Source organism: Epinephelus moara, chromosome 13, assembly GCF_006386435.1.
Source record: "Epinephelus moara isolate mb chromosome 13, YSFRI_EMoa_1.0, whole genome shotgun sequence".
Lineage (NCBI taxonomy): Eukaryota > Metazoa > Chordata > Actinopteri > Perciformes > Serranidae > Epinephelus > Epinephelus moara.
This window is the reverse complement of record NC_065518.1, coordinates 37,524,056-37,541,555: the sequence shown is the minus strand read 5'-3', so window position 1 is coordinate 37,541,555 and position 17,500 is coordinate 37,524,056. Positions and strand designations below refer to the sequence as shown.

At 41.2% G+C, this 17,500-nt stretch overlaps 1 protein-coding gene across 3 annotated transcripts in view; it reads right to left on the bottom strand.

Moving 5' to 3' along the window:
- Positions 1–17,500, bottom strand: part of mprip (myosin phosphatase Rho interacting protein) — a 159,400-nt gene that overhangs the window by 2,197 nt on the left and 139,703 nt on the right. For 2 of the 3 annotated variants that reach the window (XM_050060259.1, XM_050060261.1), the window contains 5 exons: positions 13,331–13,490; positions 9,153–9,266; positions 8,870–8,956; positions 8,594–8,756; positions 5,484–5,569 (listed from right to left, as the gene is read on the bottom strand). In XM_050060259.1, the coding sequence (XP_049916216.1) occupies positions 5,484–5,569; positions 8,594–8,756; positions 8,870–8,956; positions 9,153–9,266; positions 13,331–13,490 (610 nt within the window). The remainder of the gene's footprint in view (positions 1–5,483; positions 5,570–8,593; positions 8,757–8,869; positions 8,957–9,152; positions 9,267–13,330; positions 13,491–17,500) is intronic. The other variant, XM_050060260.1, reaches the window with a different exon arrangement.

Genomic DNA, 17,500 nt, shown 5'->3' with positions numbered 1-17,500 from the left:
TGATGGAAAACCCAGTGATATGTCAAACACAGTTTGTTCATTGGTTCTCCCATCACGCGTCTGTAGATTGGCTTATTTTTGCATAGAAAGGTGGAGTAGTGACTAAGGTCAGTGTTTTAGAGGTGGAGGACAAACCAGCTGTGGATCTGGTTTGGTTTACCTAAAGGAGAAGGGGGAGGAGGCCTACACGTCCTCAGCAGCCCTGACTGTCACAGGGCATGTCTCGACTCACTGACTGAGGACAGAAGTGGGAAAACAAACCAGCAAGTGTGTGTTAGACTATTGTGCACTTTTATTTGCATCACAATTCCATGTCCCAAGCGTTGATGGAGTCACAAAATGGACGAATAAAATGAAGGCTAGCAGCAGTGACGGACTGGCCATCTGGCATTTGGGCAAATAAGGAAAAAAAAAAAATACAATAAAATAAATTAAATAAATAAATAAATAAATCTTCTCTTGGCGGCCCAAAACATTTTTAACGGCCACAATATACATATAAGTAGTAGCCTAAATATATTTTTAAATAAATATGAGTGAAATGGGGCTACTGGTAATATAAAGTGTTTTTGGTCATCAAGCATTTTCTCGCGATCATTGAGTGATGACATTTGACATCTGACAAGTGACAAATGAATGATGGGTAATGCACTCAACGTCAACGACAACAACTTCATAACAAGAAAAGAAAATGGATCGAGGCTCTAAAAGACAGGTGGAGAAGGGTGGAGCGGAGAAAAAGAGAGATAAAAAAAGGAAGGCAGAGGAGGCATCAGCAGGCGGAGGACCGAGCGGGGCAGCCGCTGGTAAAGTGGCGGCAGAGGAGGCAGCAGCAGGCGGAGAACCGAGCGGGGCAGCCGGTGAAGTGGCAGCAGAGGAAGCAGCAGCAGATGGAGGACCGAGCGGGGCAGCCACCAGTAAAGTGGCGGCAGAGGAGGCAGCAGCAGGCGGAGAACCGAGCGGAGATACCAGTGAAGTGGCGGCAGAGGAGGCATCAGCAGGCGGAGGACCGAGCGGGGCAGCCGCCGGTAAAGTGGTGGCAGAGGAGGCAGCAGCAGGCGGAGAACCGAGTGGGGCAGCCGCCGGTAAAGTGGCAGCAGAGGAGGCAGCAGCAGGCGGAGAACCGAGCGGGGCAGCCGGTGAAGTGGCGGCAGAGGAAGCAGCAGCAGGCGGAGGACCGAGCGGAGCAGCCGGTAACGTGGTCCAGGGGGATGTGGACTATGATTATTTCAAACGGCCCAATTTCAACACACTTGAACTGTTTTTCAAGTACCATCCGCATCAGCCTTCTGACACACAAGAATCCATAAAGAAATCATACAAACACAAAGATGGATCCCAAAGGAAATGGGTGAGCTATAATTCTGAAAAACAGTCATTATTTTTGTGCAGTTTGCTTGGCGTTTTCCAGAAAGACGGACACAAATCCTTTCATTGAAGGATGTAAAGATTGGAGGCACATACACCAGAGGCTAAACAAGCATGAAAACACCATTTTTCATATGGAATGCGTAAAAACATATTTTTCATGGCTTAGTAAGACAGACAACCCAAATCTGCTTGATTCTAATCAAATGTCAGCTCGACATGAACAAGTGCGCAAGAGGTGCAAAGTCCTTGAACGTGTGGTAGATGTGACAAAGCTGATAGGCAAACGTGCACTCAGTTATAGGGGAAGTAAAAATGAGGCTGCTCACTCATTAGCAGACATGTCTGTAGAGCACGGGAATTTTCTTGAAATTCTTCTGCTTCTGAACAAATATGACAGCTGTTTACAGCAGCACCTTCAAGAATGCATCCAAAAAAGCAAATCAGGCACTGGCAAAGGAAGAGGCTCATTAGTGACATTAATGTCAAAAACCACTGTAAATTCAGTTGTGGAGTCTATCCGGCTACTCATCAAAGAAACAATTGCTACGGATGTAATCCAGGCTGGGATGTATTCTGTACAAATAGATACAACTCAGGATATTACAACAAAAGATCAATGCAGTGTTGTGGTCCGCTATGCAACAGACACCAGCATTCATGAGAAGCTGCTGGTAGTTGTTGAATGCAAATCATCAGCAGGGCAGGACTTTGTTAAACTGCTCAAGGAGACTTTGGCCTCTTGCAAAATCGATGTGAAAAACTGCATAGGAAATTCAACTGATGGGGCTGCAAATATGCAGGGGCAATATAGGGGTTTTTCTGCCTGGCTGTCAAAGGAAGTCCCAACCCAAGTGTTACACCCATGTTCTTAACCTAGTCATGTCTGACACCTAGTCATGTCTGATAGCGGCAGCATCATTATTTGGGTTGGTTAATGAGATCGCAGTGTTTCTTCGTGACTTGTATCAGAGAATGAATGTTTGGGAAGATGTGAGTCAGGACCCCCATCACCGAAGGATTTCACTGATTGGTGAAACGAGATGGTCTTCAAAGGATGCTGCATTAAAGAAGATCTTTAGATCTTTTGCCCAGCCAGAAAATGCTCTGTATGTGGACCTAGTTGAAACATTGTCCAAGATTCAAGACAATCCACAGTTTAAACCAGCTGTGCATGTAAAAGCGCAGGCCTTCATTGAGTCGCTGCTTAAATACGAGACAGTTTTGACTGCACAGGTGTTCCTGCGTATTTTCACACTGACGTCGCCTTTGTCAAAGTACCTCCAAACCAACACCATGGATGTCTTGGCTGCCCATCGCATGGTAACAGAAACACACGAGAAACTGAAAAACCATGTCAGAGACTTTGACACAGTGAAAGAAGCGACAGACAATTTTGTGAAATGGGCCAATGGTAGATTCCAAAATGTGGAATCTGAAATGGAAGTGCAGGCTGCACTTCCGCCAAAACGCACAAAGAAGAAAAAAAACAATGCCAGGAGAGTCTGCTGATGCAGAGAACACAGCGACAGACTCATTGATGGCTTACAGGATCAATGTTCACATCATCATTCTTGATACAGCCTCTGAGTGTATGCATCGCCGCTTCCTGCAGCATGGGAAACTTTATGTTGACTTGGCATGTCTAGATCCTCGTCATTTTCCAGTTATAAATTCAAATGGACTTCCACAAAATGCACTTCAGGACATTAGTAAATGCCTCATTGCTTTTGATGAAGATACAACAGTCGAAAATCTGCAGTCTGAGTTGTGCAACCTGGCCATCCACTGGGACACTCTGAAAAAGTCCCCTCTCAGTGAATACACAACCAGAGTGTCACAGTCTCTTATCTCTGAGGAAGAAGAGGGCACTCAGATGGAGCAAGAAGAAGAAGAAATTGATCTGGTGAGCAAAAGATGCACAGCCTGCAAGAACTGTGCTGTGTGTTGCTACTTCCTCCTCCAGCAGCTGAAGTTGTTTACGCATGCATACCACAAAATACAGCTGGCCTATAAATTTTTGTTGACCCTCTCCTGCACACAAGTGGCATGTGAAAGAAGCTTCTCAACATTGACGTTTATAAAGAATCGTCTCAGGAGCAGAATGGGACAGGACCATTTGGAGGCTTTCATGCTGATGGCAACAGAAAAGGACATCCTCATGAAGCTGGACTCAGATGACGTAATCGACAGAGTGGCAGAGAAGAGCAAACTCCTTCGCAGCCTGCTAACTACTTAAAGGTAAGACATAATAATAATAATAATAATAATAAATAATAATAACTTAATTTGTATAGCACCTTTCAAAACGGAGTTACAACGTGCTTAACAATAAAAACAATTAGTACATAAAACAATAAAACATCAAATAATTTAAAAACAGTTACAATAATTAATTACCATCAATTAAGAAAAGACCATACGAAAAATGTGAGTAAGAAGAGATTTAAAAGAAGACACTGAGAGACACATATTTATATTTATACTCTAGCTGTGCAGTGCTCTTGTCATGTTTTGGTGAAGCTATTGTGATATGCATTTTGGCTGCTGTAACATTTATTATGGCTTATAACACATAGGGTCCTTCTTGTTTCTGTTGTAACTAGTGCTTTTGATAGAGCTATTGAAATGTGCACTGTGGCTGTGCAGTGCTCTTTTTATGTTTTGGTGAAGCTATTGTAATATGCATTGTGGCTGCTGTAACATTTATTATGGCTTATAACACATGGGGTCCTTCTTGTTTCTGTTGTAACTAGTGCTTTTGATAGAGCTATTGAAATGTGCACTGTGGCTGTGCAGTGCTCTTTTCATGTTTTGTTGAAGCTATTGTAATATGCATTGTGGCTGCTGTAACATTTATTATGGCTTACAACACATGGGGTCCTTCTTGTTTCTGTTGTAACTAGTGCNTTTTGTTGAAGCTATTGTAATATGCATTGTGGCTGCTGTAACATTTATTATGGCTTACAACACATGGGGTCCTTCTTGTTTCTGTTGTAACTAGTGCTTTTGATAGAGCTATTGAAATGTGCACTGTGGCTGTGCAGTGCTCTTTTCATGTTTTGGTGAAGCTATTGTAATATGCATTGTGGTTGGTGTAAGATTTATGTTTCTGTTGTTATAATTTGGTTGTGCTGTCTTCTGTCCAAGAGGGGGCGCCTATGGTTAATGGTGGAAGTAGGCTAAACCTTAAGGATGAATTTGTGTGGTGTTTCAGATTTTCGTGTTTTGGTAGACAAAGAGCTAGTATTATTAACTGAGGTTATTAGTCTGACCTTTGAACGTGCCTGAATTTATGGGGGTTCTGTTGCTGCCTTATTATCTTGTGTGCTGTGCATTGTTGTCTACTGTACCAGTGCGATTGTAGTGAGTTGATTACGTGGTGTGTGTTCTGAATTTCTGCATTCTCATCATATGGTTAGCTTTCCACATGCTCCCATGCAAGCCACAAATCAATTTTATCATTCATAATGACTGTGTCTGTATATCTCCTCTTCTATTGTGCATCAAGGCAGTGAGTGAGTGTGTGAGTTTCTGTGGTAGTTGTGTAACAGTCTGTGTCTCTGTGGCGCTCTGAAACGTTCCGTCAATGGTAGTGTTTTTTTATGTTAGTATGTGTAAAATCATCAATCATAGTATCTAGTAATATGTGGGAGGGAGGATATGAGACACCACGCCTGTTCTTTCACAAATAAGGAACTGATGATCTGAAATGACGTAAAAATGCATATTTTTTTGTAAAATAATATGAAAATTTTTCACCCCCGGCCGGCAGATGTGCTGCCATGGGGCCTCTGTGTCAAAAATGCCAGGGCCTCTTTTTGGTCCCAGTCCGTCACTGGCTAGCAGGAACAATCCTAATAATGATGCAACAGCGAGCATGCAGTCCTGCATGCAACTTTGCAGGTGACCAGTAGATGGCAGTAAGTCCTTTGAAACTGCTTCTCAGCCTTTGTGTGGTAGGAGACTTCTAATGCGAGACAGAACTGTTCTGTCACTTCTGAATGTGTAGATGACACAAAGGGTGATGCAGTTCCAAGACAACCCCAGTAGTAACACCACACTGGGATGAGGATTGATTTTACTCTTCACTGGCCACTAAACAGGAAACCCACCTTTGACCTCATGGTGCGCTCTGAGCGTTTAGTTGCAGCAGCTGCCAACTTGAGGATGTCAGGGTTGCTTTTGGACTTCATGATATCTAGGAAGGAAAATGTGTTTGAATAAAGGGAAACTAGAGACAAAGAGTCTAGTCCTCAGGTGCACTCAGTGTTAATTTAGTTGACACACAATGGGCCTCACACAAAAACCACCAGATTCATTCTTAATTGGCACAAATTAGTTAGTTTACACTTCCATCATCATCTACGTGTCATTTGTTTGGGCAATCACATTATGCCTACTACAGTTTATATTTTGGATGTCAAAAACAACCCCTCGCATGCCTTCCTACTGTTAGACCTACAGTCACGCAGTTAAGAGGATGAGATCCAGCGTATGTTTCACTCGGGAGGAGACCAGCAGTGGTGAGAAATGCCTTTATAGCTCTCCTAGCCAACTGCTACTCGCTTTAAATATTAGTCCTCTTCTGTGTTTTGGTACAGTTGGTTTTCACACCAGATGTGAACTGTACCTGAGTACACATGGACTCAAGACCATCTTTTCACATGGACCCGGGCATGGATTGCTAGGCATGGATCAATGTACCATGCTTGGTTACATTAAAAACCCACTGGACTTTTTGGTCAAGTATACTCTGATCCAAGCCTGGCTCCTTGACGTGAACACCTCCTTAGTCACAAACATAATTTCCGAGTGGTCCGTACCACTCATACCAGATGTGTACCCCACAGTCTGCCTTTCACCACGGGAAAAAACTTGTTTGACTTAAATATTAGAACACATTGGGGTGTCCCTGTGGTTTAGGGGTTAAAGGGATAGTGCACCCAAAAATGAAAATTCAGCCATTATCTACTCACCCATATGCCGATGGAGGCTCAAGTGAAGTTTTAGAGTCCTCACAACACTTGTGGAGATCCAAGGGGAGGGGGGGTAGCAACACAACTCTGCGTTCACTTGAGACCAGCGAAAGCACGTGAACACACATGAACGCAGTACCCATGTCTCACGGTCTTGTGCAAGCGAACACAAGTGAATGCGGTGTACAGAGAGGCAGTTAGAGCTACAGGCCACAATGAGGCTAAAAACAGATTTCAAATGACGTTTTTCCAAACACCTTTTTACGGACTCTAAAACTTCACCTGAGCCTCCATCGGCATATGGGTGAGAAGATAATGGCAGAATTATCATTTTTGGGTGCACTATCCGTTTAAGACGCCGACTATGAACTGCAACATTCTCTTTGTTGTACCCTTTCTTCCTCATTGCCTCTCCCCTCTTAATTACTATCTAATAAAGGCATAAAATGCCCCTAAAACAAACTAGAATTACCGTCTTGCGGTTGTATGCCTCCATGCACCAGTCAAGTTTCTCTCATAGTTACAGCTCTTACAGTACTATGTCTGTGAAAACATGGATGGTTCACACACATCTCCCCCTGGCAGCACAGAAGATCTATAAAATTAGCACAGCTTCTAGGTGGACACCCAAGGTTAGTGTCACCAATTCAGTATCGGATCAAATGTAACCTATTCTGTTCCTGAGATATGATGTAGGGTAATGGCCAGAAAAGTGTTTCTGCAGAACATTATGATGTTACAGGGAAGCTGATCGTTGACCATTTGGATATAAAATGTTATAACTTCATTATTTTATCCTATTTGACATTTGTGTTAAGATTTGTCATAATTAGTGTAAGAATTCTTCTTGTAGCAAAAAACATGTTTTGTGAGGTCACACTGACCTTGACCTCTGACCACCAAAATCCAATCAGTTTATTTTTCAGTCAAAGTGGATGTTTGTGTCAAATTTGAAGAAATTCCCTTGAGGTGTTCTTGAGATATTGCATTCATGAGAATGAGACATATTCAAGGTCACAGTGACTTTGACATTTGACCACCAAAATCGAATCAGTTCATCATTAAGTCCAAGTTAACGCTTGTGTCATATTTGAAAAAAATCCCTTAAGGTGTACTTAAGATATCATGTTCACAAAAATGAGACAGACAAGGTCCCAGTGACCTTGACCTTTGACCTATGACCATCAAAATCTATTTAGTTCATCGTTGAGTCCAAGGGGATGTTTGTGCCAAATTTGAAGAAATTCCCTCAAGGCATTCTTGAGATATTGCATTAACGAGAATGGGACGTACGTACAGACTTATGTATCGCCGATGTGGAGGCATAAAAAAACAAACTAATTCGTAATGCCTTAGGGCCATAATAGACTTGCTGCTTGATCGATCGAACGTACGCATGCACAATGCACCGTGTCTGTGTATATACTTGCTGCAGCACTACACAGCCAAAACGCACAATACTTTATTGGGGCAGACAACAATATAACCCAGAAATCGGGTAGCGCATGCCAGGTGTTGTAAACAAACATGGATGCCCTTGATATGCTTGATGAGGAAGAAGAACTATGTCACTATGTAACGGCGTGGAAACATCAGAGATGCGGGTAGTTCCGCACCAGGTCTGTCAGCCTCTCTTCAAAAGTTTCCGCCATTGGTCCGACAGCGACTCCGTCTGGTCTGATCTCACGGTCACCATGTTCATTTCCACAAGTGCCTCTAGCGGTCATGCCAATATTGCATCTCAAGCACGCGTCACGGTACCTCGCGTTGAGATGTGCGGCCGAGGCATTAAACGAACACAGATCACGCATGGCAGCCATGATGCGGTCGTGTTCATGTTGTTTGCAGCAGTTGGCCTTAATATGAACGAATCTGGAGTTTAAATATACTGCAGACCGAAATCAACTATAATAAACATAAATGACTAAAATAAGCTTGATGTAAAGTTTATATTCTGTTCAGCGTATCATCAAAATGTCTTTCTGAAAGTCCCTGTCCATCCCATTATTCTCCAGTCCACCTCCTTGATTGCAATCGAAGTCATGGACCAATTTGCTTTTTAAAGATTAAAAAAAAAAAAATCTAATTTCTATTGGTTTAGGCTTCTTTAATACAACAACTGACACTGCTAATTTGGTCTTGAAGCTCTGTTGTGTGAAAGCTTTCTTTTTACTTGTGATCTTGTTTTGGATAAGAGTGCAAAATAGTTCTTGCACAAGGCCCACTGTGATTCTTTTGTTTCATACCATATCCTCCTCGCTCCACCTCCTCCAGCGACGGCTCCCCAAGTGCTTCATGAGCCAGCTGCAGCTGGTCTCTGAGCCGGCCCAGATCCCGTTCCGCTTTGGCCTTGACAATGCTCAGCTCTGTGTAGATGTCCTTGTACTTATCTGTTGCATATTTCTTGTCCTGTAACACATTGTTTTGGTGGTTCAGATAACGTGTATTCATGTTTTCTCTCACCTATGAATTCATGGATGTCCCCAATGATATGTGCTTTCTAAACAGAAAAAACAGCATACTCTTTGGGCAGCTTGGAGTTCGTCTTTCAAGGAATTGATTTCCTGCTTTAGGTACTGGACCTCTGACTCCTTCACCCTCAGCATCACCTGGAAAAATGCAGTGAAATAATTCAAGGAGATAAAACATGAAGAAAGCTGTAAGACCCTGCTTGAGGAGTATCAGCTTCTATTTCAAACCTTACCAGTACAGACCTGATATTATGAGAGCTTTTACATACAGGACTTGATGCACATGTTTAGATTTAATTGCTTTGTTTGAAGGGATTTCTTGGTTGAACCTTACTTCTAACTCGTAGATCTCTTTTCCTTGTATTGTGGCATTTGTGTCTCCTATTCCATCCTCAGATGTCATGGAGCGCATCTTGGTGATCTCTGCTGCCAGACGGTTGTTCAGCTCCTAAAAAGTGCCATAAAGAAGAAGCTTAGAACAGAACACTGTGTCTAAAAACATTGTCCCAGAGGACACAGAACATTTTTCAGCGGTGAAGTCGACGTGATACGCCGGTATATGTCATATACCAGCTAAGAAAGCTCAGGGATTTCCATAACCCCACTTAAAAATATGAAAGGATACAAAACAACAAAGAGTTTTGACAGAACTTCATCTATCCCAGCATATGTAACAGATCATATTATTCATATGACATGAGCAATAATTTTGGTATGATGCAATTACAACTCAATACAATATTACCTCATAATCATATAGAGCAGATTTCACTGAAAACAAAAAATATATACAGCATGTCATGATACATATCAATATGAACATAAAACAGTATGACCTGATAACCGACTGAAAATCACTTCAGATTCCAAAGAATTTTCAGAATTCATCCATGTATTCCTCTGGCATAAGACCATCAACAAATATCCGTAAACATGAACTCTCTCCCATATCCCAAAAACCAGAGTGCTAAAACCAAACTCATGTTGTCATCAGTTAAAAAGTGTGGAGCTGCTCCATAGACAGACCAATGATCAAAGATGTTTTAGATGACACTGAGAGCAGCCAGGGGAATGTCTCGGGACATTTTCCGTTTCACAACTGAGAACACTACAAAAAAATAAAGAAACACTTTGTGGGTCCACAAAATTAGGCTCCCATCCATTGTCTTTGGAGCTGTTCAGAACTCACATGTTTGAGTCTTACACTAAAACTTATATTAAACGCTGAGTCCTTTTTACTAGCAAGCTGTGACTACTCATTTTGACAAATAAACGCAGGGGTAGTTTATAACCTGGATTACAAAAAAGTTGCCAATAAAAACAATGCAGTGATTTGTCAATCCTTTTTGACCTTTAATCAATTGAATACAGTCCAAAGACAAGTTATTTAATGTTTAAACTGATAAACTGATTTTTTGTAAATCTACACTCATTCTGAATTTGATGCCTGTAACACATTCCACAAAAGGAGACAGGAGCAACAAAATACTGGGAAAGTTGTGGAATGCTAAAAAAACACCTGAAACATTCCACAGGTAAACAGGTGACTAGGGCCTAGTCCACACGGACCCGTGTACTTATGAAACCGTGTATTATTCTATGCGATTTAGCTGTTTGGCCACACGCAACTGCAGTTTTGGGCCCCCGAAACCACGTTTCTTTGAAACCGGAGTCCAGGGTGAAGTTTCTGGAAGACTCTGGTGCCAGCGGTTGCGTGTAGATAGGATAACTGCAGTATTTTATTACCTGTCTCCATTGTTTGACGTCAGAGCGACGGTAAAAAGCTCTTTTCTAAAAGTTTACATACTACTAAAATCCCACATCCTGTGTTTAATACAATGTATCTTAACTATATTTACAATTAAGCTTGATTCTGCACTCTGCCCGTATGTGAATTTTTACCATTGCTATGGCAACAAGTGACAGCTGACGTTAGCGTTAGTTAGCTTAGCTCAATCGTCCGACAAACAATAACCCATAAAATTATAATTCAACATATTTAAACAAAATCAACAACAGCTACCAACAGTTACAGTCCTTGCAACCTTAGCTAATTAGTTGTCACAGGTTAAATTGTCAAAATTAAATTAATAACAGCTTAAATCCCTGAGGAACTACGCTAGCATTAGTGACGGGTGCATTCACTCATATGCAGTCACCTTACGTTACAGTTCCCTCAAACAATATCACGAAGCACAATACAAGCTATATAAACAAATTATCTATTAAGGGTACACTACTAAAATCTGAAGGTGCTTAGGTGACATTTACCCCCCTGAAAGAATAAATGAAAACAAACGGTGATTTTGCTGGTCTTCAGTAGCTTTACTCTAGGTCTAACTGCCAACTGAAGAACGCAGCGCAAACCAACCGTTTATATAACCAGATTTGCTCTCGTGCCTTTACTCAAATCAGTTATGCTTTAAATTGAATGGGGGTATCTGTATGGTATCTGTAAAGATACAAAATCAATATCATATGCATAAAATAATGTCATAATTGAGTGGGCAGATACACATAAATACCCTGTATGTCACACTAACTTTATTTGTGAGCGTCCTATCTGCTCTCTTTGGATGGCATATCCAGCTGCTCGACCCAACGACCAACGAAGGAGGATGCTCCTGTTGCTAGCTACCCCAACTACACTACCACGAAAGCAGCGACGGGCCTGCCAACGGAGGTTCTGGATCAGGCCGGGTCGGACCTCCGTTGGCAGGCCCATCACTGCTTTCATGGTAGTGTAGTTGGTCGTTCAGGTGCCTCTGCTGTTGAATTAGGTCACGCAATTTTTGTGGATCGGGTTGTTTTTATTTTCCGCACTTCCCTATTCCGGTATTGACTCTGAATTCTGATTGGTTAAAATTACCTTTCTGTTAGAAGTTACATCGCCACCTACTGCTTTGGCATGTGTATTATGCAGAGGTGGGTAGTAACTAGTTACATTTACTGAGTAACTTTTTGGATAAATTGTACTTTTCAGAGTAGTTTTAATGCAAAATACTTTTTACTTTTTCTTGAGTTATATTGTTTTAAAGCAACAATACTCTTACTTGAGTACAATATTTGGCTACTCTACCCACCTCTGAGTACATAATTACATATATATATATATATGTACAGTATATATAAGAATATATTTGTGTTTCATGTGCCTTGATTTATGTTATGTTTGTAAAGATTTAATTTATTTTTGTTTTAGTTAAAGGGGTATCGTTTAAAATACATGAATTTGCAGATTATTATTTTTGATTGATTGATTACGTTCATGTTCTTATTTTACAAATAAATCAGACGTTACTCAACAGTTACTCAGTACTTGAGTAGTTTTTTCACCAAATACTCTTTTACTCTCACTCAAGTAATTATTTGGATGACTACTTTTTACTTTTACTTGAGTAATATTGTTCTAAAGTATCAGTACTCTTACTTGAGTACAATATTTGTCTACTCTACCCACCTCTGGTATTATATCACTTGGTAATGGGTTTTGCGGTTTCATGTCGATATCATATTTTTTTTTATCATACCACTCGTGTGGACGAATTTTTTTTGGAAACCGGAGCCCAAAAAACTTCGGTTTCAGAAGTACACGGGTCCGTGTGGACTAGGCCTAGGTAACAGAGTATCATGAGTATCCTGGAAATGCTCAGTTGTTCACAAGCAAGGATGGTCACTTTGTGGAAAACTGTGTAGGCAAACAGTCCAACAGTTTAGGAACAACTGACTACCAACAATCCGTAATATCATCAAATGGTTCAAAGAATCTGGAGAACTCTGCACAAAAGGGGCAGGGCTGAAAATCAATATTGAATACCCATGACCTTTGACCCCTTAAACTGCAGTGCATTAAGTTTTGGAGCAGCATATGCTGCCATCCAGACCATGTCTTTTTCAGGGACGTCCCTGCTTATTCCAACAACACAATACCAGGCCACATCCTGCACATGGTACAACAGCGTGGCTTCATAGTAAAAGAGTGCAGGTACCAGACTGACCTGCCTGCAGTCCAGACATGACTCCCACTGAACATGTGTGGGACATTATGAAGCACTAAATACTGCAATGGAAGTCCCGGACTGTTGAGCAACTGAAGTCATATATTAAGCACGAATGGAGGAAATTTCACTTTCAGAACTTCAACACTTAGTGTTCTCAGTTCCCAAAAACTTTTGTTAAAAGAAAAAGTGAACTAGGTGAACTTGAACTAGTTCTAAGCAGCTTAGATCAAGCATAAAAATATAAATGTTTAAACTTTTGTCATCATGGAAATGCTACACCTCATTTTCTCAGTTAGGTTCTTCACAATGCAATTGTTCACTTCATTTTAATGAGACCATGAACACCAAAGCATAATTCATTCAGATTTACTAGCATGGTAAACAAGAGAGAAAAAAATGTAAAAGTAAGTAAAAGTGTACCCAATCCAATAACCTGAACTACAACACTTAAATATTTGTACACAGCTGTGTTGTGTGTATCAATTATCATAATTATAGTGTGTAACTCCACCTGGTTGTGTGCATTGAGCTCCTGGTTCTCTCTCTGGCACTGCCTGAGGGCCTGCCTCTCGGCCTCCAGTGCCTGGGCCAGGTGGGCGTTTTCCAGGCACTTCTGGGAATACTGCTCCGACAGCACCTCAATCTCCCGCTGAAATGAACACAGCTCCTCCCTGAAACATAACACAGTACCACACTGAGAAATTTTGATACAACCAGTTTGGGGTGAGGAGTAAAATGGTGAAAATACAGTTAGATGTTCAGGCTCTGGTTTAGTTAACCAGTTCTGACAAGTCTGAGGTCAGAGCAAAGTTTAAGATGGAATGAGGTTAGTGCTGGGTGATAAAGCCAAAGCTCAACATCACAGTATTCCAACAAGTCCGTATTAGTGTTTTGAAAAGCTTTCTTGTATATTTTGACATGCAGCTATGACTAACACAAAGCTGAATCATAATAGGAACAAAAATACTGTATCAAAACTATCACTTCATTCTACAGTGATGTTTCCTTTGTTAAATAAAACATTTCTACATAGCTCCAACAATCACCTTTCTTACATTTCTTACAGCAGGAGTGCACCACAATGACACTAAACCACTTTTTTCTAAGCGGTGGAATTCATTTATTGTGACAATCATCACTGAAGTGTGTGTCATGCAAAAGAGACAATTACACAAATGGTCAGTCATCATATTAACATTTAAGGTGTTTATTGATTGACAACATCAAGTAACGGAGTCATTGAGTGACACATGAGAAAACATTCAAACTTTTAAGTTGCCAGTAGCTAGGCTACAACATATCATGATGTTGGGCTGACTGTCATGTAATATGGTATTTTCAAAATGATGACTCTGTCTAACATTTGATCATGTGCCCAGTCATAGTTGACTAATGTATGTAAACCTGCCACAGGAGGAACAGTGGTTACATAACCTTCAAAATGAGCCACAACTGTGCACATCATAGGTCTGTGAGTCAACGGATAGTTTATTTCATTGAGCTGACAGTTCCTTGGGAAGACTCAGTGGAAGAAGCCTATGAAAGAAAAAAGCTTAGGTATGCAGACTTAGGAGCAGAAGCTGAGCAGCGAGGGTGGAAAACTAGGATTTGTCCATTGGAAGTGGGGTGTAGGGGATTCATAGACATCATACAACTTCTTAAACTGAAGAAGTTGTATGATGTCCTGAACAGTTAAGTTGGTGGGTCTCCATTTTGGTGAAGAGTGATATAACATCACTCTTCACCAAAACACCAGTACAAGCAACAATACAGATCATTCGGAACCGGCTCCAAACAGACAGAACACTCAGGAGACGCACCAATTTAACTGTTCAGGACATCATACAACTTCTTCAGTTCATTGCCACATCAACTTATTTCCAGTTCAGAAACACAATATACAGAAGGAAGGATTTGCCATGGGGGACCCACTTTCTGCCGTCATGTGCGTTGTTTTCATAGAGGATCTGGAAGAAAAGGCCATAACATCGGCACCGGAGGAATACAGACCCACACTGTGGAAACGCTATGTGGATGACATTTTGGAAAAAATAAAAGTAGGACACACTCAAAAACTCACGGACCATTTAAACACCATAGACACCACCGGGAACATCAAATTCACACACGAGGAGGAAATAGAACAATCCATACCCTTTCTGGACATCAAAATTCACCACACAGACAACGGAGACATCAAAATAAAAATATTTACTATGGACATCAGAACAAAACCCACAACACACAAATTATCAGCGGTCAGAACGCTTTATGAACGCACAGCAATAACAACAGACCCGGAAGACAGAGCACAGGAGGAAAAGCACATACAGGACACACTAAAACATTCCAGTATCCACAATGGGCAATAGAGAAAGGCGCAGGACAGGTAAAAAAGAAAGAAACCACACAGCGGGAGAAAAAGAAGCACACAAACAAAACAGAATACAGAGGAGTGGTGACGCTACTGTACGTCAGAGGGGTCACTGAACGCATTCAAAGAACAATGAGGAAACACAACATAAACACACCGGTCAAACCACACACAAAACTACGACAAATTCTGGTACACCCAAAAGACAAGATCAAACAAAACAATAAATAAATGCAATGCCATACGAGATACCATGCCAATCATGCAATAAAAGATACATCGGGGAGACAGGGAGGAGCTTCAGCACACATAAAAAAGAACATCAAAAGGAATGCAAGAAGGAGACGAAAATAAGACAAACAAGATCAATAAAAGAAAAGGCACAACAAGGAACCTACAAATCAGCCATAACAGATCACTGCAAAAGAGAAAACCATTTTATGGACTGGGACAAGGCCAGAGTCATACACACCGAGGACAACAAATACCGGTGCTGGATCAGGGAGGCTATTGAAATAAGGAAGTGGGGACCCAGGGACGATGAACAGGGACGAGGGGGCATAAATGCTCTCCCACACCTGGAGCAGCGTCCTGGAGAGGCGGCAGATGGACAGCAGGTGGCGTGATCGTCCTGTCAAAACTGATAGGACGGTCACGCCTCTCTAATATCAGCTGATTGACAGATCAGCTGATCACAACCACCACCAAGTGACTCTTCTGAGGAAGGTGGAAGTTTCCGCTGAAACATGTCAAGGTATGTAACATCCTAACACGTCTGAGATAAAAGAACAACTAAAGTCATTATCATAAATGCTTGTTTGCCACAGAGCTTATTTTCTGCAATAATCCAAAATCCAGTGGAAAAATCCCATAGGCTTTTCGTCAAGGGGAACCAGGGTTACCCTAACTACCCCATCAGTCTACAGAAAAACTTAATATATGGAATACTCTACTGGATTTTTGCTCGCAGTACTTTTGTTGCACTTGCAGTGGCGTGGTTAGTGTGGTTGTCTTCGGTTCCTGAGCAGGGCAGTGAAGCACCATGTGCCATAGATAACGAGACTCTCGAACTGAGCTGAAATGGGCAGGGGTCAGGCTTGGCTCTTGCACACATGGGAGCTCAGTAGAGTGGGAAGAGAGTAAAAACACCAGTGTGACAGCTGACTTTAAAAGGATTGGATCAGGCTCTATATAGCTCAATATAGCCGATCAGTTAAAAAATGCCTTGGTCGGCCCCGATACCGATCTTTGAGATATGATTGAGTTATCCCTAGGTGAAAAAAAAAATCTGTAATGGTGTCACCTCAAACATTTTGCATTTTTGTACTGCTATTTCTCACAACTGTCCTCAAGCCAAACCTCTCCAAATTCTCTACATACTGTCTATTTAGCTCTGTTTGAGAGGAGTGCTTCAGAACAGCTCATCTGTTTTTTGCACTACATGGAAGAATCCAAGTGGCCAAAGAAATTGTACACCCAACATCAAATCAGTGTTTCCTTGTACTATTTTGGTGAAGTGGTTTAATAGTAACTTTTGCAGGATATGAATAGTAACAATTTCTCAGCTGTCTTTCTGTTAGTTTGTATTGTACCCAACTGTCCAGCCAGGAAACTGAGCTGCTGTTGCTTTCTTCGATAACGTCATGCTGAACTCTCTGTGGAAGTTTCATTCTGGTTCTATGCAACGGACGTAAAATTATGGATAGAGATGAGGCTGCTTGCACACTGTTAAATGATGCAAAAGTATGATATAACATTGGGTCACCTGTTAGCTTGTCCCTCAGGTGATACAGCAAAGGAACCATTAATGAGCAAAATAACATTAATCTTATAATGTAGTTTAGGATTTTGTTGCATTCAGAGCATCTGGGACCCAAACGTTTCTAAGAGAACTGATATATTAGACTTGGTGCCTCATAACAGGATAGTGCCTGAAAACTTAACAAACATGAATGCCTCTCATCTGCTTAAGTGTGATGTTCAATGTCATTTAACTCAAATGTAATGGATACAGAGCTAAATTGTTAGTGCACAGTATTTTTAACCCTTACATGACAAACTAGAGCTGGCGATATTACGACTACATACAACATACAGTGGTGTGAAAAAGTGTTTGCCCCCTTCCTGATTTTTTACTTTTTTGCATGTTTTCCACACTTAAATGTTTCAGATCATCAAACAAATTTAAACATTAGTCAGAGATAACACAAGTAAACACAAAATGCAGTTTTTAAATGAAGGGTTTTATTAATGAGGAAGAAAAAAATCCAAAGCTACATGGCCCTGTGTGAAAAAGTGTTTGCCCCC